The 23,991-nt window shown below is 43.6% G+C and overlaps 1 protein-coding gene across 1 annotated transcript; it reads right to left on the bottom strand.

Moving 5' to 3' along the window:
- Positions 1-526: 526 nt before the first annotated feature.
- Positions 527-23,852, bottom strand: SLC9A6 (solute carrier family 9 member A6). Its single transcript, XM_066640025.1, has 16 exons — positions 23,519-23,852; positions 16,800-16,999; positions 15,805-15,882; positions 14,005-14,081; positions 13,397-13,509; positions 12,859-12,964; positions 11,981-12,122; positions 10,802-10,907; positions 9,979-10,067; positions 9,187-9,300; positions 7,918-8,029; positions 6,654-6,807; positions 4,989-5,019; positions 4,616-4,695; positions 3,894-3,999; positions 527-2,509 (listed from the first exon to the last, which is right to left on the bottom strand). Exons 1-16 carry the CDS (start codon positions 23,796-23,798, stop codon positions 2,237-2,239), a joined length of 2,061 nt encoding a protein of 686 aa, XP_066496122.1. The 5' UTR covers positions 23,799-23,852; the 3' UTR covers positions 527-2,236.
- Between the last annotated feature and the right edge of the window lie 139 nt (positions 23,853-23,991).

The raw sequence follows: 23,991 nt of genomic DNA, 5'->3' as shown, positions 1-23,991 counted from the left end.
GTTCCCCATCCCCCCGTTTGGCTTTGGACAATCACTGACTGACAAAAGCCATACAAAGTCAAGGATCCATTGTTAAAAGATGAGAAAGGATGAGCCTGTTCATGTTACTCTGGAGGGTGAAATCGAAAGTTGGTGCAAGTTACAGGCTCTCATTTGCTCTACCCATTAACCACGAGGAGAAAGTAACAAGTGAACCAGACTGCAAAACATTTATTTGAATGTAGAAGCTCCATGTCTACCCAATCTGTTCCTAGAGAGACTTGAGGGTGAGAAGGGAGATTCCTCATTCAAACATGGCACAATGTTGGTTTTCTCTGCTGAAAGTGGGAGGGTTGTGTATGAATTCAAAACACACAGTCTAGGCTGAATTTTCTCTCCAGATAAGTAACGAACAGATCCAAAATATCTGAACTATAGTCAAAGCAGATCTACTGCTTCTCAAAGATTATACTAAAATTCAGATGGAGACTGAGGGTTCAATCCTATCTAACTTTCCAGAGTACAAATGCAGAGTACAAATGCTGATGCAGAGTACAAATGAAGCATGTGCTGCAACCTGTGGTGGGGGAACAGTCATAGAGACCTCTTCAAGGTAAGGGAACATTTGTTCCCTTACCTCAGGTCTGCATTGTGGTTGCAATGGCGCTGGAAAATTGGACAGGATTGGGCCCTAAATTCTCTGGGGAGATCACACTTCTGGATTAAGGGAACACTATGTTAAGTTTGGAATAGCTTTACAGTACCTCTGACTGTGAGAAGATCTGCCAAAAAGGAAAAATAAGAGTTGTACATGGAAAGGTTTCCTACCACAGCCATTTTCTCCAAAGGAAACATGAAATTTAGAATTCTCATCCTCTCAAAACCAACCACTGCACCATTTGAAAACAAAACATAACTACAGGATAAAGCTGAACACACACAGTGCAATGACAGCAAGTTGTTCAGTGCTCTTCCTCAGGCAAGAAAAAAAATTGTAAAGAAACCATGGCAGTTTTACAAACATGTTTCTCATTTAACAGTAAAGAGACGCAAGAACAATAAAAAAAATTGAGGATTCTTTACAGACACACAATCATGCAAAGGAGTTATCAAACAAAAGTGCAACTATACAGCATGGACGGACAGACAACTCCCTTTCAGTACCACCGAATATCCAAAATGACTCTTTTAAAAAAACCAAGAGTCTCCAATCTTTGCATGTGCTAGCCGCACAGCTGGACTCCATGATGTAGTGTGGAACTGTACCAGACTCTTAACTTCAATTGGTTTTCTTAGCTGCTATGCAGTAAGAAGATAACATTGAGATACCAAAAGGCACAGCCACCCAGCTAGAAGCTAAAGGAACCTCGTGGTATCACCTTCACAATGCCCTTACCTGCTCAAGAAACACTGCTTAATCCACTATGACAGAAATCAAACTCTGCCAGTTTTGGCTGCTTCATAACTCAGAACCTGCCTGTGATCCTATGGGATAAGGCAAGAAAGAAGTTAAAAAGACAAAAAAACAAAACACAATCCTTCAAAGTATAAATTCAAAAGAATTAACTTCTTCAGCATCTCCTCTGGCCGTTAAGACCCTCAGAAGAGGGTTGCAAGCTGCTCCCATTAACATCTGACAATTTGCTACCGTGACAGTTAGATCTGAGCACTGCAGTCCCATCACAGCTTATCATCAACTATTAAGTGAAGATTGTAGGTTTAGGAGTGTAAAAATCAAGGCCATCAGAGTAACTTGGTCAAGATCTTCTCTGCCAAATCCTACAGCTGTGCTTCAAAGAACACAGTTTTCACCAGCTACAATGAGTATGGCAAAACCTAACCCACCAGGACATTCCCACCTCCTTTCTGCTCTCAGATAAGTCAAATCATGGAAACCAAACAGAAAGGTGGACTATTTTCATACAGTTAAAAGATCTGCTGCCAGTATTTCATCCCACTTTTTCCCTGTTCTCTCAAAGCTGAATTCTATTCTAAAGCAGTTCCACCCTACACAGTGTAGTCCATCAGATCTTAACCTTAACCTTTTAACCTTAAAAAAATTAACAGCTTGCTGTTCACAAGCTGTCTCGTACAGATAGTTATATTCTCCTGACACCATATAAATAAATAAATATTTATACAGCTTAGACATTCTGAGACATGCAGTAGGTTTTTGTGGTAGGTAGTACATTTTCTCTTCACAATCGTATGTAGATCTTAAATTTTTTTAAACTGTCAGTCAATCAAGCTACAGATCTTATGCCGGGCCATGTCTTGCATTATCGACAACATTTGAGGGGGGTTCAGAGTCATCCATGGGGAGAACTAGGCGTGTACCCCTTATGACAAGTTCGTGGTCCCCGAAGCCAAGCTCCTGGTCCAGAGCATCCTCGGAGCCGTTTCCTGCCACCCTTCTAGATGTACCAGACGTCAGAGAATCCGTGTTCACTGTGGAATCCCCATATGTCAAACTGATGTCTCCGTCGTTCAAAATAAGGTCTGAGTCGTCATCTTTCAGTTGCTCTTGATTCTGAATAAAAAGAAATAATAAACTAGCTTTAGCAAAATAGCAGATGTGCAAAACAGACCCTTGCAGCATCTCTAAAAGGCTAAGAAGAAAAGGAAAATCCTTAAAGGCAGAGGTTCTCAAACTTTAAGGGATTCACCAGGACCTACTTTTTAGAATGATGATCTGTCACAACCCACCAGAAGTGGCATCATGGCAAGAAGTGACATCATCAAGCAGGAAAATTTTTAACACTCCCCCATATGACAACATCAAATTAAATCAATCCATTAAGTGAATTGAAAGTTTAAAAGAAAATATTTAAAACAAAAAAATAAATAAAGTTTAATTATAATAAAGAACTCTCCTAACCCTCCCAAGCAATTGCTGATCTGTTTAAAAAAACTCCCCAAACATCCCAAAGGCTGTAATCCTATCCACACTTACCCAGGAATAAGCCCCATTGACTATCATTGTCAAAAGCACACACAGAGTAGCCTGTTAAAAGTACAGATCTGTAACATCTTCCCAAATGCAATCACATACCATGGTAGCATCAAGTCTAATATATTAAAAATAAAATACACATTGAAATGAATGGGGACCCACCTGAAATTGGCTAGAGACTCAGTTTGAGAAACACTGCTTAAAGATAATGATTGCCTGACCACGCTAGTTCAAATCCCATTAAGGTTGCAATCCTATGCACATTTATCTGGGAGTAAGTTCCACTTAACACAGTGTGACTTGTTTCCAAGTAAACATGCATAGGATTGCACTGCACGTCTGCTAAGCAGCTTTCAGAGAGATTCTCTTTCTTCCTCCACCTCAGGTATACCTGTAAAATGAGACTAAAGGTCTGCTTCACAAGGATGTTGTGACTATATATAGGGTTTGAGTTCATCTACACACTAAAAGAATCTTGTTATAATCTCATAGAATGAAATTCATGGAGGTTTGGTTTATCAATGGCTGTCAGCTACTATATATAAATGGAACTTCCAGGTTTAGAAGCAGACAGTCTAAGTTCTAGATACCATAAGATAACCAACTGAGACTATCCATCAGCATCATATCTGCTTGTGAGCTTTGCAGAGGCATCTGGATAACTGATGCTGGAAACTGAATCTTTGGTCTGAACCAGAAAGTCTGTTTTTACATTCTCACAAGTAGCTTAGCAACTGATTTGACAGCTTATTTGGCACAGGCAGAGAGATCTGTCAAGACCAAACATCATGTGATGTGGACCTCTACAAGCACTAACCCTTTTAATCACCGCGCAGGGTTGTTGAAAAGGTATCTTCTCCATTTACAGCAATAGCTGTGTAGGACCACATAACGTAACCCCTATGGAAGTGCAACATATGGGGGGAAAGCAACGTTGGCCTCTAGGAGGCCCTGCACTTACCTCATAAGCCTGTGGGCTTGTCAGACACCTTGCGATGGGTCCACAGCAGCTGGGGAGCGTTGTTGTGAGAGGAGGGCCACTATGTGTCAAGAGGGGCTTCAGGTAGCTAAAGAAGAGCATTGTTAAGAAATAAAACACATCTGCAATAGCTCTTAGGGAGAATTTAGGCACCCACATAAAGCTATGGTGGGCCAATTGGATGTTTGCGGCTCAGAACAAAGTAACTTTATTTGGACCATAACAGCCACAGAGCATTACTAATTAAGACATAGTAAAATTTTGCATCTGCTGTAATTTTAAGGAAAATAGCTTTAAAGAGTCCTGAAAGGAGGGAAAAAAAGACTTTCATTTCAGTGCTCTCTCTCAGGTTTCTGGTCCACAATAGTTAAGAATACTGTTAAGGAATCTCTCTCTCTCTCTCTCTCTCTCTCTCTCTCTCTCTCACACACACACACACACACACACACACAAAAGACTAAAGTGGCCCCTGAGCATAAAATAACTGGGTGCCCCTTTAAAGCCATTTCAAAGGCATATTTAGCTCTGTTTCACTTCCAAGTGAGTGGATCCATAAGAGACAAGGCTGCACAGCTGAGTAGAAGAGGCCTCCTTGACAGAAGAATTCTTTCCTGCCATCATGCAACCTCTTGGCCTTTGTACCCGAAGGGTTAAAAAGGCACACATGACAAAGGCCAAAGGACTTTCAAGTCAATTAAGGATACTTATGATCAAAGTTGTACCACAGCCGGAACAGCCAGGCACTCTCTGCTTTGGTGCTTCTCCGTTCATTTTCTGGCACACCCTGAAAAATTTGATGAAACACATTACAGCATTGTTAAGTCTTCTCCTACCTAGCAATTATCACTCTCCACAGTGATTTATGGCATTTGGCCAGGAAAAACACCTTGCCACCAACAGCGACCATCTGGTGAAATATTAAGTCTTGGGAGGACGCTAGCCATTCCTAAGGCATGGCCACTTTCTTTTCATATCAAATATTCTCTTTCTTAAAAGCAGTAGAACAGTGGTACTCAAACTAGTCTTCGAGATGAAAAAAATATACGTATATGCCGTCACTTAAAAAGTAGCTCTTACCAAATTCTCTTGATCTGCATCAACACCAACCCTGCAGAAAAATGCACAGGTGAACTGTTATTCAAACTACCTTATGAGTTTCATCTAAGCATTCTCTGACTATCCCACTGGCATGCTTGATGCTGGAAAAACCGCAAGCATTTGCACTTAGAATATCAATATTTGCATGGGAAACGATATGTGTGGAAACTAACTCCCTGGGGAAAAAAGTTATAATGGATGAAGAGTCCATCATACACCCTTAGATTTTTATTAATCCAACTCTTCTTCCACAGCTTTTAGGTGTGTGGCCAAGGTGACACCCAGTGGCAAAGAAGAGACATTTCACTAGCATAACATAGGGAAGCTTCCCTATTCAGGTGCTGTGCAGAGATCTCATTTCAAAAGGGTAACCTCCAAACTTCATTCTCATGAAAGGAAATAAAAGCCAGAGCAGCGAAAGAATGCTTGGAAGGACATTTTAGTTTCCTTCAATGTGCTTTCTGACTTCACCCATATGAATTGTCACTGGCTGAAGAGACCCAGGAAGTTCTGGAGTCCAACCCTGCAAGCTGAACAACATTTCCTGGGGTGGCTTTAGATAAACGTCTGCACGAGTTTTTAAAGGAAAAGCTAACTCCAATAAGGCTGCAATCCTAAACACAGTTAGAAGGGAACAAGACTAACTGAACTTAGTGAGACTTACTTTTGAGTAAACACACATACGATTGCCCTGTAAGAATCCTTTTAACCGTTTTATATTTTTACATGCAATCCCTTGTTAACTGGGTCAAGAGGAACCATTTAAAGTGGGAGTTCACTTCGATGCTCAACCCTGTCTTCAAGTCGTTTATGACCAGGTTGAAAAGCACCAATTCCAGGACAGATCCTTGGGGCACACCACTTTTCACTTCTCTCCATTGTGAAAATTATGCATTGACACCCACTCTCTGTTTCCTGGTCTTCAACCAGTTCCCAATCCATGAGAGGACCCGCCCGGTAATTCCCTGACAAGGAAGCTGGAACAAGCTTGTATTCGTGATATTGCTAAATCATGCATCAGGCAGCAAGCACAGTCAATCATAAGAACATAAGAACAGCACCACTGGATCAGGCCATAGGCCCATCTAGTCCAGCTTCCTGTATCTCACAGCGGCCCACCAAATGCCCCAGGGAGCACACCACATAACAAGAGACCTGCAAGGCTTCCTGGGAATTGTAGTTAAGAACATAAGAACAGCCCCACTGGATCAGGCCAAAGGCCCATCTAGTTCAACTTCCTGTATCTCACAGCGGCTCACCAAATGCCCCAGGGAGCACACCAGGTAACCTCATCCTGGTGCCCTCCCTTGCATCTGGCATTCTGACATAACCCATTTCTAAAATCAGGAGGTTGCGCATACACATCATGGCTTGTAACCCGTAATGGATTTTTCCTCCAGAAACTTGTCCAATCCCCTTTTAAAGGCGTCTAGACTAGACGCCAGCACCACATCCTGTGGCAAGGAGTTCCACAGACCATCCACATGCTGAGTAAAGAAATATTTTCTTTTGTCTGTTCTAACTCTTCCCAACACTCAATTTTAGTGGATGTCCCCTGGTTCTGGTGTAATCATCCCAAAATGAAAAGCCACATCTCAAAAGACCCTTAGTGAAGACGGACAAGAGCAAAGTGATTGCAATCACCTAATGTGCAGGCACGAAAGCATGGCAGTGGTGCCACCACCAAATACCCAAACAGTGAAAAAGACGATCAGAAGTGTTGTGCTGAACATCATCTGCCGAGCATAGGTGGCTGTGTCCCGAATGGCCAGTGCAAAAGCCATGGCTCCCCGCAAGCCTGGGGAGAAAAGAGCATACACAAGATCAACAGAATTCTTTTGCTTTTCTGCTCAACACAGATTGCAAACAGCTTATCAATTAAAACAAGAAAATACAATGAAAAATCAGCTATAATTCAACGGAAGTAAAAGAGCAGCAAATAAAAGCAATTTAGGGCGCAATCCAAACCTGCGCTGGAGCAGGCAAGCCAGGAGGCTTGCACTGCATCCAACACAGGTTCGTTGGCTGCAGCGGCTCAGCCAGAGGCAAGGGGAAGCTCGTCCCCTTACTCCTGGGTAAGGGCTGCTCGCCCCAATGGGTCTCCTCGGACCTGCGCCACCTCTAGAGGTGGTGCAAGTCCAAGGAGAGCGGAGCGGCTTGAAGCCGCTCCGTTCTCCCTGGGGACGGGGGTTGGGATTCGGCATAATTGCTGGGTCCCAGCCCCGCCCCCAGCTCCCCGCGTGCCTGCCCCCGGGGCCGCCCATCACCCGCCCTCCCCCACCCAGAAACGCCCCCTCCTGCCTCCTCCCCATCCCCTCCCATGCCTACCGTTGCTGTTTGTGTTGGTGCGGGTGTGTTGACACACGCGGCAGTGAAGAAGTCGCCACGGAGGCTTCTGCCGGCCTCCGCACGTCGGTGCATCTACATGTGCTGACGCAGCTTCCTCCCACAGAGGCGCAAACGTGCTTTAGGGCATGTTTGTGACCCTCCCGGGGGACTTATGCCGGCCTATGTGCTGGTTAGGATTGCACCCTTAGTCAATAACTTTTGAAAGCTTGAAAAAAAAAAACTACTTAATTAGTCTTTGCCTGGCCGCAAAGTAACATGGGTGAAATGTGTGCCCCATCACCAAGTTATCAGGGAGCAAAGCTGAGGAAGATCTACTCTTAAGTCTTGCTTGAAATATCTGCAGGGTCCTGTGGGAAACACAATAATAAATTTGGATCTTCGGTCTGATGGATCTTTGATCTGATCCAGTATGGCTCCTCTCATGTTCACTAGACTTGTTCTAAGAATACTGGAAAGGACCCATCCTCAGTCTCTTTGAACAAACCCGTTTCTCTCCTCAAGGCAACAAATAGTAATTACATGTAGTAATTAGTTATGGAAAATAAACATTAGTGCTCACCAGCAAACATCATCATATGCTGAAAATTTGTTCCAATTTTGTTTCTTCTCCCCAGGTTAAGCAGGAAAGAGAGAGGATAAATGTTTGCAGCTCTCCCCAGGAATACCGCCAGCTAGATTCACAGACACATTAAGGAATTGTTTTTCTTACAGGGATGCAGCACATATAACTTAACAGATGCCACTTAAATGGAAAAAGTGAACTTAATCCTTAATGTTTGGTTTTTTGGATTCTGACCACACTATCTAATTCATATCTTACTCTTCTCCATATGGAGGTAATCTCTACAAACGGTAAACATGAATACACCAGAATGTACAAATTACAGCAACATTTTAAGTAATAGAGGGGGATTTCTTATAAATACATTGTCCAAATGGAAAAGGTGCAAAAGAGAGCGACTAAGATGATTACTGGGCTGGGGCACCTTCCTTATGAGGAAAGGCTACGGCATTTGGGTCTCTTCAGCCGCCTTGAGTCCCTTCGGGAAGAAAGGCGGGGTAGAAATAAAGTTATTATTATTATTATTATTATTATTATTATTATTCAGCCTAGAAAAGAGGCGCCTGAGGGGGGACATGATTGAGACATACAAAATTATGCAAGTGAAGGACAGAGTGGATAGAGAGATGCTCTTTACACTCTCACATAACACCAGAACCAGGGGACATCCACTAAAATAGAGTGTTGGGAGAGTTAGAACAGACAAGAGAAAATATTTCTTTACTCAGTGTTTGGTTGGTCTGTGGAACTCCTTGCCACAGGATGTGTTGATGTCGACTGGCCTGGACGCCTTTAAAAGGGAATTGGACAAGGTTCTGGAGGAAAAATCCATTACGGGTTACAAGCCATGATGTGTATGTGCAACCTCCTGATTTTAGAAATGGGCTATGTCAGAATGCCAATGCAAGGGAGGGCACCAGGATGCAGGTCTCTTGTTATCTGGTGTGCTCCTTGGGGCATTTGGTGGGCCGCTGTGAGATACAGGAAGCTGAGCCTATGGCCTGATCCAGTGGGGCTGTTCTTATGTTCTTATGTTCCAATGCCCTAACCACATAGTTGACAATCTCCCACATTTTATATTTATTATTATTATTATTATTATTATTAACAGTATTTATATACCACTTACACATTTTCACACATTATAGTGTGTGCATATGGACTTCTACACGAAGACCATCCCCATATACAACAATCATATGCAGAAGTTATATCCTAGGTCGTTTTTCCTTCAACTTCCGTGATGTTGGTACACAAAAAGGATACAAAAGCTCCCACTACAAATGTTGGGTTAAACACGTGATTCTGGAAGGTAAACAGTGTAAGACCCATGTAGGAAAAGATGAAGTTTTCAGCCAAGAAATTGAGAAGCTCAAACAGCTGAAACACAAGAAGAGATTACACATTTAATTATTTTTATGTTAAACACTACTGATCATCTAGAAAACATCAAATACACCTTTCAACGAATATGTTCGGACACGGAATGGTTTCATGTGCATGCAGAAAAGATAGGTAGGCTTGCAGCTAATGGCACAACCACTTTGGAAACCATCTTGTGCCAAAAGCAATTGATAAAACCAGCCATAACAAAAAAATTGTGATAATACATGTTAGAACAGATTGGATAAGTTTCACATTTTAACAAGTATAATTCCCTAAAAATCAGGTGTTTTGGATTCATAGTGAGTTTTTCAGGAAGCCAAAAGAATAATTGTGCAATATGCTTTTTCCTCGGAGTGGATGTAGGACCACCTCAATTGTTGTTTGATTGTTCATATTTTTATTAAAACCAATACCAACCTTAATTAAAAAGTACAATTTTAAAAAATCACAAAACATTAAAAAGTCTAAAAGCCATCAAACCATCCCATTGATTTCATGAAATGAAAGACCAGCCACAAGCCTCTTCCATTGCCCAAAGTAACAAGATACCTGGAGTTTTGACAGATCCATCAAGCTAGGAAGTACTGAGGGGAAAAACTGGCAGAGTGGTTTAAGGGGAAAGTTTATGTTCCCAGGAGTGGGTTCCCAAGCAAAGCCACATTGATCCCTCACCTGTTTAGTTCTGTGCTGGGATTCTGTAGACAGGTTGTTGTAAGTATAATGAGCCTGAGTGATCCCACAGAACAATACTGCTACAACACCTGTGAACAGAGAACTACATTAAAACTCTGGCTTGCAAAATGTGAAATCCAACTACAGACACAGCCTATAGTACAACATGTAGCAACATACTTAGGCAAACAGGTTTTTTCCACTTAGATAGAACTCCTCATCATACTGAATGGAAAGGAAGCTACTGGTGCTCTTCAAGCACATGCACATAACTGAAAGATAAGATTTAGGGCCAGGTAGCTTGATGTCTTGTGTGCTCCTTGAGGCAACTGGTGGGCCACCGTGAGATACAGGAAGCCGGACAAAATGGGTCCCAGACTTGATCCACTGCAGTATTATAACCTAAACAATTTGTGGGGAGTTCACAGCTCAATAGAAGGGCAACTGTTTTGCAGGATCCCAGATTCAATTCCTGGCATTTTCCTGGTAGGGCAGAGAAAAATTCATCTCGGAAACTGTGGAGAGCACTGCCAGTCCGTGTTGATAACACTGAGCTACACAGACCAAGAGACTCAACTAAAGGCAGCTTCCTCTGACCTTGCAACTTTTATGAGGCTAAAAGTGAGGCAGTGCAACAAAGGCCAATAAGAAGCAGCAGTGAGGATGAACTGCACATGTGGATTTGAACAAAACTGCCTGTTCTTTGGCTACAGCTTCTAATCTACAGCAAGTCACACAAAGTGATGTCTTGCTGCCTCCTACACCACAACACATCAAGCAAAACAACACAATGAAGACAGGAGCAGAAAATGATGAATCCTACCTGTAAAGCCGCAAGCTTCAGCCAACAGAAATGTGCTCCAAGACATGAGGAAAAATAAGCCAGTTTCGAGCAACTGGAATTCACGGAGTTTAGTGAATTTGGTAACGTGGAAGGAGGAGCTAAGGAAGAGAAGTGGGTGAACTCTATTGCACATAAACACACTTGGGGGAAAAGGGGGGTACAAAATGAGCAGGAGTTGTGTCAGCTCACCCAGGTCAAGCCATGTCCATCAGAGAGACCACCTGCCTGGACTGGCCCCTCAAATCAGTGGCAGCATGCAGTGTGCCACCAGAAGGCAGCTAGGGGGTGCCAAGCAGAGCTTCTGAACATGGCACCAGCACTGGAAGCAAGCAAGTTCTCATCCTGTTTATTAAGCACCTTCACTTCACTAGATTTCTAAAAGCACAAGGTCGACACTTCTATCCATGGAGCTCATAAAAATGAAAAACACAACAGAAAGGCAGCACTAAGCACAAAATGTGTTTTCCAGCCTACAAAAGGCCAGCAGGTAAAATGTATCATGCCCTTTAGACCAGATTTGCAGGGCATCAAAAGGTATTAAGTCCAGAGTGATCAGACTCAGCTGGGTTGCTGACTGGTTCACAAACTGCTAATTGCAGACCCCTTGGAGCAACTCCTCACCCCCAGTTTTGCCAGCTTGTATTATGTAGCAGAAACATGGTTAGGAGTGACTGCTGCAGCATCCTGTGCACAACAGGGCAGCTGCTAGCAGCTCCTCAGGAGAAGGGGACTTTTCTCCCCTTCCACTGGGTAAGGCAAATTGCCCCGCAATGGGGCTACTCGATTCTGCGGCAACCCTTGGGCTGCCATAGACTCAAGAAACTCTGTGTTGGGCCCGTGGCTCCCACCGCGCTCCCTCCCACCAGCAAACCTCCTCCCCGCCCCTCATCACACCTCTACCTACCTCTCTGCTGCCCGGCAGTTCAGGCGACTGCAGAGTGGTGGAGCAGCAGCAGTCCACCAGCGCCACCCCAGTGCTGGCTGGCGCTGGACTAGCTCTGGCACTGGGCCAGTGCTGAGGTCTGCAAACGTGCCTTACGGCACGTTTACAACACTCAGCACTAGTGGAAGACGAGTGGTAAGAGCTCAGGATTGGGCTCTTACAAAGTTCTGGAACATCTTAGAAGCCAAGCCTCATTCACTGAATTCAAAGGATATCAAAGCAGTCACAACTCCAGTAGCAGCTCCCATGGCAAACGATCCACTGAATATCCCCAGGAAAGTCCCTATGGATTTGAACATTGCTGTGACATCAAAAGTGTGGCTGTTGTCTCCTGCTGGCTGATAGGCTACAATAGAACTGGGAGAGAAAAAACACACACACGTTTCTTATTAGTATGTCAAATATATCTCAAGGTCTGTCCTGTGCAGCAGGAAATCCCCAAAGCAAAAGGCTTGCCATTAAGTCTCAGGGCAAAGAAAACACCCTACAGCAATGAAAACTATGCCCCTGGCTTGTCAGCCCACATTGGGACATAATTGGAATGGCTGGCTGAGAAATCAACGAGACTTTAGTAGCACTGTTCTGTCTGCTACATAAGCTACACTGTCCAAAGAACCAAGAAGCCTGGGACCAAAGGTCAAAATAGCATTCCAGAAATACTCAAGATGAAACCACTCCAGAATCATCAGCACCTACTGGACTAGTAGAAATGCTGGTGGCTTTTGGTGCCATTTTCTCACAAACTAATGGTACTACATTTAAATAAATATCCCCTCAACTGCTAGAACAGTTCAAACTACAGCCCACTGTGCAGTACATCTGGGACGCCCCAGAAGGCTCTGCACCCCAATTTCCTGGGAGAAGTGGCTTCCCAGCGTGAGTTTCTACAAAGACCAGGTGCAAAAAACAGAGGAGGCAGGAAGGGACAGTAAGGTTTTGCCACTGCTGTGCCATACCTGAGAGAATTTTCTTGGTGCACAGGATCTGCCCTACTCACTATCATAGAGGCTTCCCATACTGTCCACGGAGTGAGCCATATTAAACGTTTTTACTTATTTTAAGTCAAAAAACAGAGACAAGGCATGCAACTTACGAAGACAGCACAATTGCAACTGCATCGTTGAGGACACTTTCGCCAAAGAGAAGGGCATAGAGTTCAACATCAACTTGCAGTTCATGGAATATGGCAAGCACAGTTACTGACAAAGAGAGAAAGGAGGATTGAAAACAGACATTCAGACAAACAGGGTTTTGCAAGAAATCTGTACTGTTTAACAGCGAGGTGCTCGGAAGAAACTGCAGGGAGCACTATCCCCACTAAGTGGAGTGGTGCAGCAGCTTACCTTCTAGCCAAGCTCCACACAGCGAGGAGCATGGCAACCCAAAAGTTCAGCAATGACATGATGACATCATCACTGAACATCTGGAGTTAGTGTGCAGCACAGCTGGGAAAGGGGTCTGCACACCAATAATACCCCTTAAACAGGGAACAGGTAGGGAGCCCCCCCAAATTCTACTATCTTCCAAGAGGCCTGAAAAGCAAGGTCTCTCTGACTGCTAAATATTAGAAACATGAACTTGTGTTAATTAACGTACAAGCTGCCTGTTCAAAAAACAAGTCTGCAATATACCTGGATCGGTAGCTGAGGCAATGGCACCAAACAATAGACAGTCAGTAAAGTAGAAATCTCCTCCAAGCTGACCCATCACTTTCATCAGTGCCACACAGCCATACATGATGGATCTGGCAATTCAACAGGAACACAGATAATAATAAATAATAATAATACAGGTATTTATATATCACCTTTCTTGGTCTTTATTCAAGACTTTATTCAAGGCGGTTTACATAGGCAGGCTATTTAAATCCCCGTAGGGATTTTTACAATTGAAAGAAGGTTCTATCTTTCAAGAACCACAACATTCAGATAATATGATAACGTCATCAAGGGCAATAAAACCAATTTGAATCTGGGTGATTTATCATTTGCAGACATAATCAATGGCTTCTAAACCGTTTAATAACCCACCAGACGGTTCTAGCCATTGATACAAAAGGTAAAAATCCTTAGTCCCTTGAGCCTGATTTGCTACCACCATCCTCCTCTGGATGAATGAAGATCCAGAGTGCCTTTTCTGCAGAGACATACTGATGCAAATTCTAATTCGATGACACATGACTCTGCTATGATCTGCCCTCCATTTTCTAAAAGTCTACAGAAGTGGAGCAAACACTCACCCTATCACAAAACAAGAGATCACAGTTCCAAGGAACGCATAGGCCAGAATGGACCCCAGATTTCGGAAGAAATGCCGCTACAGAAAAGAAAGTACAAGTGGTTACAGTATATCATAAAGCATTGGAAATGGTTGTTGCAAAGCTCATGGGTCAGATCTCTGTCATGAATCCTGAATGCAAATTTTATGGAAACGGTAGTCTACCCATTCGTTCAGATCTGTCCACCATACATTAGACAAAGAGCGGTGGGGTGACATGCTCAGGGGAGCTATCCAGTGGATCTCAGATTCTTACAGAGTTAGGCTGCAATCTTTGTCTTCCCAACTTAGATTGATTTAGTTTCACAGGCACTAAAAACATTTCTTAACACATGGCCTAAAACATTTTGGCCTCTGTCTCTATGTCTTTGTCTGTCTGTCTCAAACACACACACACACACACACACACACAGAGGCCTAGTACCAACTGTCAAAATGTTACTGCAGGGTTGGAGTGAGAATGACATACACAAGGAAAATTCTGGAAGTTGAGGTCAATCAACAAAGTTGACTGGCAGTAGGCAAAAAAGAAAGCATTTCACACCAGAGTTAATGTGTGTAGAGTTCACTACCACTAGTTTAAATGCTTTTATAAGAGGATTAGGATAGACCCATCAAAAGCCAACAGTCATGAGAGCCAAATGGAACCTCCGTGTACATGTGTAGTAACCCTCTAAGATCAGACACTGAGGAGAAACAACAAGAAAAGCGTCATCTTCATGCCCTACTCGAGAGCATCTCAAGAGACATTTAACTATTACTGTGTTATGAGCTTTGTCACGTAATTGTACCATCACAATGGCTCATATGTTAAGCATCACTCAGCACTAACACCACCTAATCACAATAAACAGAAGCCAATTTGGGTCTGGTGCATATTCCAGTATGCAATTTAGGCTGCAATTCTAAGCATACTTACTAGGAAGCAAGCCCCACTGAATTCAATGAGATTTGTGTCTAAACAAACACACTAAGGGCACAATCCTAACCAACTTTCCAGCACTGGTATAGCTGTGCCAGTGGGGCATATGCTGCATCCTGCAGTTGGAGGGCTGTCATTGAGGCCTCCTCAAGGTAGAGCAATGTTTGTTCCCTTACCTCAGAGTTGTATTGTCCTTATGTCAGTGCTGGAAAATTGGTTAGGATTGCGGCCTTAGGGCGCAATCCTGACTCCCTGTTAGGTCAGCGCAAGTTTCCCCTTGCCTCTGGCTGAGCCACTTCTGGTCCCAATTTTGCAATGGATACAGTACAGGCCTCCTGGCCTGCCTGTTCCAGCATGAGAAGGATTGAGCTGTCAGTATTGCACTGTCAGTAATCAAGTTTAAGACTACAAACACACATAGAGGTGGTATTCCAAAAATATTTTCATTTCAAACTTTTATCACGTTTATACACATACTTGAACAAATACAACATTGGAGTTAATCTTGTTTTGCAAAGTTTTTATGTATTATACAAACATGGAGCCATGATACTATATCAGCACGTTTATCTGGATGTGAACACAAGAAAGATTGCAGAAATAGCTACTATTTTGCAGCATAAAAACAAACACTGGAATCTCAAACCACTCATTTCCTTAATAACTTTTCCTTTCCATCTTCTATCCAAAACTGAAGAACCAATTAGGACTGCATTAGTAAATTAATGTCTGAATATCCGCCTTGCCTGAGCCCATGGGATATAAAACTAAAAATAATTACATTAGAGTGTTTTTTAACACTGGACATTTTTAAAACGATTATGGTGAACAAGAACATACCCTTTTCAAGCTATATCCAGCATAGAATATAATTGGAGGGAGTAAGATGTTGAAAAACACTTCTGGATCAAATGTTACCTGTGATTAGTTTTTTTAAGGAAGAAAAGAAAAAAATTAAGGTAAGACAAAGTGCACACATTCAACAAACAGCTTCAAGGTACCACATATTCTACTTTATAATCTGGGTGCATTGACTGATTCCACAAGAAAAAGCTTCCATCACTACAAACAGATACTGCAATCCCACCTTGACCACAACGGGAGATGGAAATTGGGAAGTATGAGAACTTGAAAATGTTGTGCAAGTGTGCACACGTGTGTATACACACAGAAGAAAAAAGGAAGGGAGGGGAAATTGCTAACAGTTGCTTACTAGAAGCTCTCTCGATGGTATCAGAAAGGGAGAATTCAACAGAAACCTTTTTGAAGAATTGGAGTCCAGTTATTGATTTTTTGAATCAGAGAGAGGATGGGGATTTGAGGTATTTTGGATTTGAAGATTGATTTTGAAGTATTAGTGGTATAGATTAACATTTGTTAATGTTTGGACTGTATGTATTTGGATTATAAGTATGGGAATGTTTTGGCTTCGCTCGTGCTGCTTTATTGGAATTTTGTTTATGTATGTATTTGTTTTTCTATTTTATGTTTATTATAGTTAAATAAATAAATAAATGACAAGAAATGGCCCCAGCCAGGCCAGAGATGGAATAGATTGTGCTGGAGTTAATTACATTGAGTGCATGCAGTGGGCAGGCAAGGCTGGAAAGGAATTCAGAACAGATAACTGGTTTTGATGAGGGCTCCTGGAGGCAAAAGAAAAATATGTGTGGACAAAGAACCTGAACAAACCAGGTGTTTTGCTTGCTTTTGCAGGGCTCCTGGAAGGTCAGACCAAATACTGCCAAGATAGCTATACTAGTCCTATTTGTGCCTTTCCAGGCAGAATGCCATTATTTGGGGCAGCGGGAGTAAAAAACACCAAACCAGCTTACCTTTCTGAGCATCTCATTATCTTGAACATTGTTAAGTTCGTGAGAGCTAATTTCGCCCTTCAGGGTGTATTCATAGTACTTCCCACTGAGGTTGACCAACAAAGTGGCAGGACTCGTCTGCACCGAGCAACTTAAAGTCACGTTGTTGACATCACTAGGGACATGGATGCCGTAACGAAGGACAACACCCACCAGGACACCTGCAAAAGGGGACATAGAATCCTACTGGTTTTGTTAGGCAACTACAAAAGCCAACAGACTTTAAACAACCATGCGGCTTTTGTCACCAAGAGAACAAGCGTTTAAGGTTATAAACATCTCAGGGCCCAATCCTATCCAACTTCCCAGTGCCAGTGTAGCTGCAGTGCAGCCTGGAGAAAAAGGAACAAATGTGCCCTTACCTGGAGGAGGCCTCCAGGATTGCCCCCTCACTGCAAGATGCCGCATATACCCCATTGCCATGGCTGCACTGGTGCTGGAAAATTGGATAGGATTTGGCCCTCAGTAATTTACACTCTGGGGATTGTTTCAGATTTTATATTTTTAATGCATGCCCATAAAAAAGTAATGTATATGCCAACAAACATGCTTAAATACAGCAGAATATTCCTGGCGCTGGTATAGGACTGGCCATGGCTCCAAGCTACACAAGCATATGAGGCTTTACAAACATAGCAAAAATAAATCATGGTCATTGCCATTGCTCTCAGATACTAATATTTCCTATAAGCTAGAATTTCACTTGATGGTGCTGATTTTGTGTTAACTCCTTTGATGCACACTGGAATCTGACTTGATTGCTCAATTCCAGTAGTCCAAAGCAAAGCTGAACATGTGAGAGGTGTCTTAAAAGCCCTGGCTTTCACCCAAGGAAATTTCCACAAAACCTGTCTCTTTGCCTTTCATAGTCCATGAAAGCAGGGATAGAATCCTTGCTTTCTTATGAATGAGAGCAGAAAGGGACGAGAGGATTTCCTTTCTGGTATAAGGCCTAAGTAACATTTCATTTAAGAAAAGATTTTAAAACCTAACAACAAAAACAGAAGGCAACATGTTAATCTGTGCAATATAAAATGAGGAACAAGTCTGGGGATTTTACTTCCTGAAAAGTCTCAGCTTATGTCTAAAGAAAAAAAATAATGCATTTTCAGCTTGCATGGTGGTTATGGAGAAAAATGAATATACAGGAAGCATCTGCTGAAGGCTGAAAAATGAAATGGCACCTTAGACAGGACTTCTCATAATAATTTTAAGCTGCACTGTGCCCGTCATCCTCACAAACAAACACCAGTTGCCTTGTGAGGAGGAGGAAGAGAAGGCCAGAGAGGTATGCCACCACTTTACCTTTGTATTCTACTAATATGTAAAAAAAAAAATACTCTTGAGAGCCCAATCCTGTGCATGTCTACTCAGAAGTAAGTCCCACTATAGTCAATGGGGCTTACTCCCAGGAAAGTGTGGATAGGATTGTAGCCTATTTTGCCATAGGCACCTCCCAAGGAGGAGAGAAAAGACAAGATATAAATATTTTAAATAAATAAAGCTTTCCCCCAGCTGCCCTTTTCTATTTCTACTGCTTTGTGGACGATATACATTTCTGATCTAAAACTCAGAGATCACAGACCACTTCCCAACAGGAACACAGGTGTATTTTGAAACACCCAATTAAATATAAGTAGCACATCACTCCAAGAGTATCAGAGAACAGAACGCAACTAGACAGTTCTTCATAATCCAGATTTTGTGCTTCCTGATTTAATAATCTCCAGATATGTTTAGCCTGATCATTTGAGTGTCTGAGTCCAGGCAAACCAATTTCAGCAAAATACTGAAAGGAGTTTATGTTGAAAGGAGGCAACCAGTCTTCTCCCCAAAGGCATTAAGTTTTAGAAATTCCCAACTACAGGTACCCTGTGGAGGAAGCAAAGTGCCAAAATTATGGACTGGACAACAAGATAACTGCTCCAGATTTCTTATCAGCTCACAACATTTTAAGAAATTTTAAAGATTAGGATGCTCTAGACCAGGGTTGTCCAAAGTTTTTGGCAGGAGGGCCACATCATCTCTCTGACACTGTATTGGGGGCCAGGGAAAAACATTTCAAATTTGAATAAATTTACATAAATGAATATTTTCGAGATGGAACTTATATGAATGAATGAAGGTCTTGCAATAACTCAAGGCCTATAAAAGGCCTTGCACAAAGCAAGGCTGGCCTTTCCTTTGCTGCCACTACTGCATCACAGACGTGAAACAGCAAGCAGTAGAGGTAGCCCTCATCCCACAGCTCATGTGAGAGGTCAAACAGTCACCCTCACACTGAGATCAGTTGCTTTGGGCCAGAGTGGGCTCCAACAAATCTTCAGAGGGCCAGAAACTCATTGGAGACTGGGGGTTCCCTGAGGGCCGCATTGAGAGGCCTCGAGGGCCGCAAGTGGCCCCAGGGCCGGGGTTTGGGCACTCCTGTTCTAGACAGAAGGATTGGGTGAACATCCCAAGTTAGCCCTGGAATGTAACACATGATCCAACACAAAGTGGAATACTCCATTCAGGTGTGTCTACATATTACAGGCCTTCTTAAAAACAAGAGATTTTTATGCTGAAAATTTTAAAAAGTTTGTTACTACAATCTGCAACTAGAAAATCCAGATTCAAATATGTGCTTAGCTAAAAACTCCTGAGACAGCCTTGGGCAAATCCAAATCACTCAGTCTTCCACCTGTAAAATGGGGATAATAGAGAGCTATCTCACTAGACTGTAGATGAGGATCAACAACATAAGAACCCTTGCTTAATACAGATGCAATTCTATGCATGCTTACTTCGAAGCAACCTCCACTGAATTCAGCAGGTTTTATTTCCAAGAAAGCACGAATAGGATCAGGATGGAAATGTGCTAGAAACATAACATTACTGATTCTGAGCCCCTGCTTCCCTGCAACATTTAGTGACTGTAAAAAGCACAATTTGCCATCTCATCGCTACAGTGGGACTCAAAAGAATGATGTTTAACAAGAGTGAGACATACTGAGAAAAGATGATAAGCTGCCACAGGAAGAATGGACAAGAACAGACAGGTTTGTGCTGTAAACTTAACAGAACTTAGCTTCACAAAACACAAACATATTTAGACGTAAGAGCAGGTGGACTTAGAACACTGTGAGTTACATAGAAACCTTTGGAGATAACTCAACAGGTGAGTTCATTTACATCAAGGGGGAATGTTAAAGGGTTAATACACTTTGGAGCCATCAGGGATGAGTCAGCGGCCCCATCATCTGCACAAGGCATGAGACACAGAATGCAGGATCTTTGTCGGCAGATCTCAACTCTGAGAGGAAGATCTGGTTAGTTTTCAGTCTGGGGATAGAGGCAGCTGTTGAGTAGGTGTACATGAACAGAACTCAGCACCAGCTCTCTGTATTTCAGGTACCAGGAGACTAATCCCTTAATGTTTGTGCAGGTGGGCTCGGCAGGTAGGAAAGCAAGTCTGGAAATTTCAAGATCTGGATGGATTCCTGCAGAGTCTCTCTGTTTTCAATCTAAGCCAGTCTTCTGTTTTCAAAAGCAGCCAAACAGGTGCCAATTCCCGGAAGCTCACAAAAAGAGCACAAAGACAATAATGCCACTTTGTTTGCACTCAGGGACAGAATTAAAGAATTGGGAGGGACTTGGAAGTCATCATGTCTAACCCCCTGTTCAGCAAAGGCAACTGTGACAGCATCTCTAACAGGGGGCCATCCAGCCTTTCCTTGAAACCTCCGATGAGGAAGAGAACCACAACTGAACAAGGGAGGCTGTTCCAAATCTGGACAGCAATTACAGTTGGGAAGTTCCTCCTCACGTCTAACCTACTTCCCTGACATTTCAAACCACAGGTTCAAGTCCTGCCCTTAAAAGCCACAGAAAGTCTGCTCCTTCTTCCATGTGACAGCCTTTCAGATACTGTTTTAAGAAAGTAACTAGGTAGACAAGGAAGGGTGAGGAAAGACATTCATGTGCTAACACATGCAAATTTATTTTTATTTGTGTGTGGGGTGTGACACTGGCCTGGAAAAGGGGCAGTGGATCTGCCCCAATTCAAGGAGCAGAGCCGCTCCTGATCATATTTCCCCTTAGTTTTCTCTTCTTCAAGTTAAACATATCAAGCTCCTTTAACCATTCTTCATTGGACCTGGTCTCCAGAACACACATCATTTTAGTTGACCTCCTGAGTCCATTCCAGCTTATTAATATCAATTAAAGTGCTCAGAATTGAATAAAGAGCTCCAAGTGAGATCTGACTGCAGCAAAACAGAGAGGGATAACTGCAGCTCATGAATTGGACTCTATGCCTATATATTGCTGGATTCAAATTCAGTTTGAGATCTTCTTTTCAGGCATGCTGCTGCCAAGTCAGCTCCCCCCATCCTCTACTTGTGCATCTTATGTTTTTTGTATCTAGTGCAGAACTTTTTATTTGCTGAATGTCATATAATGCCTAACATATAAATAAATGTAGCAGAAGCCTTTGAAGGCAAGTGCTTTAGCAGTCCTCCAGGGTCTCAGGCCTTTCCCATTAACTACTACTTGATCCTTTAACTGAAGAGTGAAGCTGAGACCTACATGGAAGGCAGGTACTCTCCCACTGAGCTTGGGCCCTTCCCTGTATATGAAAAAAACAATAAAGGTGATGGATATATAGGTGGGAGGAAGTGGGGACCAGTGGGGAAGGGCCTGCAGACTTGATGGTTGCATCTACTTTTTAAGGTGTATATACAAGTACAGGTGCTGGCCAGATTTAATGTGATACCATCAGCAATTTTGTATAGAAGATTTAAAAGGATACCATATAAAGAGAGATGTTGCTCCTGTAAATTGGTTGGCTTAGAGTGGTGCTTCTCAACCAGCAGTATGGGTACCACCTGTGGTACTTGAGTTGGTGTCTGGTGGTACTTGCAGGACCCCTGCCACCTGGCAGCAAGACCAGGAATGTGACACAACAAAGTTGCAGGAAGTTCCAAACCATGCTTTTCCATGCTCAAAAAAGCCCTCTCTTCCACCCTGAGCATCTTACTGGTGTTTGTCACATTGCATCTGGCCTCCCATCCCAGAAGTAACTGACAATGATGTCATCACCAGTTACTTCTGATGGCACTTCAGAATAGGTTGACCATATGAAGTGGTACAGCAGAGGACAAATGTTGAGAAACACTGACTTAGAGTCAATTTCACACATTCTCCTATATCAGTTTTACACTCAACTACATATCAAGTACAGTCATGTATCACTTAACAACCTTCTGGTTAATGACAGACCACATATACGATGGTGGTCAAAGCACAACAAAGAGTTTCTTAATGAGGCAGTCAGGTCTCCTATAGTGTCTGTTTATACAACAAAGAGGCTCTTAATGTAAAGGAGAGGCAATTGGTCTCCAGTAGCCTGTACAGCCAGTTAGTTTCTGGCAGGGAGTTTACAACAAAGGCACTAGACTGGGCTGAATGTTCGCTTACTGACCTAACTGCATAACGATGGAGATCAAAGACTGCATCACTGTCATTAAGTGACACACACCTGTATTTAGATCCAATTTTAAATGACATAAGGGGTTGCCCAGACTTGGTATAAATTTGCTACATCCTGAACGATGCTGCGGCAGATATAATCAAGAAGGTAGCAACTTTGATATATCATGTAGTGGAGATACATAGTCAAAGATATGAGACTGGGTGTTTTGGGTAATAGCCTATTGCTTCTCTGTGTATAATGCTGTTTTTATGCCAACAGATGATGATGATGATGATTTACTACTACTACTACTACTACTACTACTACTACTACTACTACTACTACAGAAAGGGCTGTCTCTACACCTACAGGTGAAATTAAGAGCCCAATCCTATCCATACTTACCTGGGAGTAAGCCCCATTGATTATCATGCGACTTACTTCTGACATGCATAGGATTGGGCTCTTAGGGCCAAATCCTAACCAACTTTCCAGCCCTGGTGTAACTATGCCAATGGGATGTGCACTCCACCCTGTGGTGGCAGGGTAGTTACGGAGGTCTGTACAAGGTAAGGGAAAGTTTGTCCCCTTGCCTGGGGGGGGGGGCTGCACTGTAAATGCACCTGTGCTGGAAAGTTGGATCAAATTTTCCAGCTCAGCTGGAACCACAATGCAACCCCGTGGTAAAGGAGCACATGTTTCCATACCCTGAGAAGGCCCCAGTGACTGCCCCTCCACCATAGGATGCAGTGCACAGCCCACTGGCACAACTGCACCAGCACTGGAAAACTGGATAGGATTGAGCCATCACAGCCCTATACTATGCAACCTATCCTATGTGTGCATAACCTGTTGCATTATCCTATGCATGTATACTTACTTCTAAGTCCCATTAGAGTCACAGAGTCAATGGGGCTTACTCCCAGGAAAGTGTGGGTAGGATGGCAGCCTCAGAGCCCAACCTATGCATGTCTACTCAGAAGTAAGTCCCATTAGAGCCAATGGGGCTTACTCCCAGGAAAGTGTAGATAGGATTGGGCTGTCCTAGCACAAGGATGCCTGTCTCAGGAGCCGGGTACCAGTGGTGGGCGGGTCTGGTCTGCTACTGATCAGAGCGGCAGGTGCAGTTCCAGGGTGCCCTCTGCGCCCTGGGCTCTGGATGGAGATGTCTCCCAGCCCCTAGGCAGAGAGGGGTGGGGGGCCACCCCAGGGAGGTGCACCCACTCACCGTAGATCATGGCCAGGCCAGTCTCGTGCAGGAAGCGCGCCCGGCGGTGCTTGAAGAGCCAGATGGTGAGGATGGTGAGGGTGAGCAGGAGGATGAAGATGAGTAGGTTGGCGCTGTCCTGCCGGTGGCTCGCCTCGGCCGCCTTCTCGGAGACGATCTCTTCCTCCAGGGCTCCTGGGGAGAGGGACTCCGCCTGCGCGCCTTCCCGGGCGCACAGCCCCGCCACCGCCACCAGGAGCAGCCCGAGGAGGCGCAGCTGGCCCAGGGCGGCCATGGCCATGGCCCTGTCACCTGGGCACCGGCAGACTGCCTGGCTCCCTCCTCTCCTCCTCGGGCCAGGGCCGGGACTGGGGGCGGCTCCACTGCCGGGCCGTGGAGAGGTGGAGCATCGTGGCGCAGGCGCGCCTAGCCGGGCGCACAGGGAGCAGGCGCGGGAGGGAAGTGCGCGCCCCGGTCCCCTGGTGGTAAACATG

Source organism: Tiliqua scincoides, chromosome 12 (assembly GCF_035046505.1).
Source record: "Tiliqua scincoides isolate rTilSci1 chromosome 12, rTilSci1.hap2, whole genome shotgun sequence".
Lineage (NCBI taxonomy): Eukaryota > Metazoa > Chordata > Lepidosauria > Squamata > Scincidae > Tiliqua > Tiliqua scincoides.
The sequence above is the reverse complement of the archived record's forward strand: the minus strand, read 5'-3'. Positions and strand labels throughout refer to the sequence as shown.

Bases quoted from the DNA above. Each gene is read 5' to 3' on its own strand.
- SLC9A6 (XM_066640025.1), bottom strand. From the start codon at position 23,798: ATGGCCATGGCCGCCCTGGGCCAGCTGCGCCTCCTCGGGCTGCTCCTG. The intron at 5,020-6,653 runs GTGATTGCAATC...ATTTTTCTGCAG, and splicing joins CTTTCGTGCCTGCACATTAG to GGTTGGTGTTGATGCAGATC. The intron at 4,000-4,615 runs GTATCCTTAATT...GCTCTTCTTTAG, and splicing joins TGGTACAACTTTGATCATAA to CTACCTGAAGCCCCTCTTGA.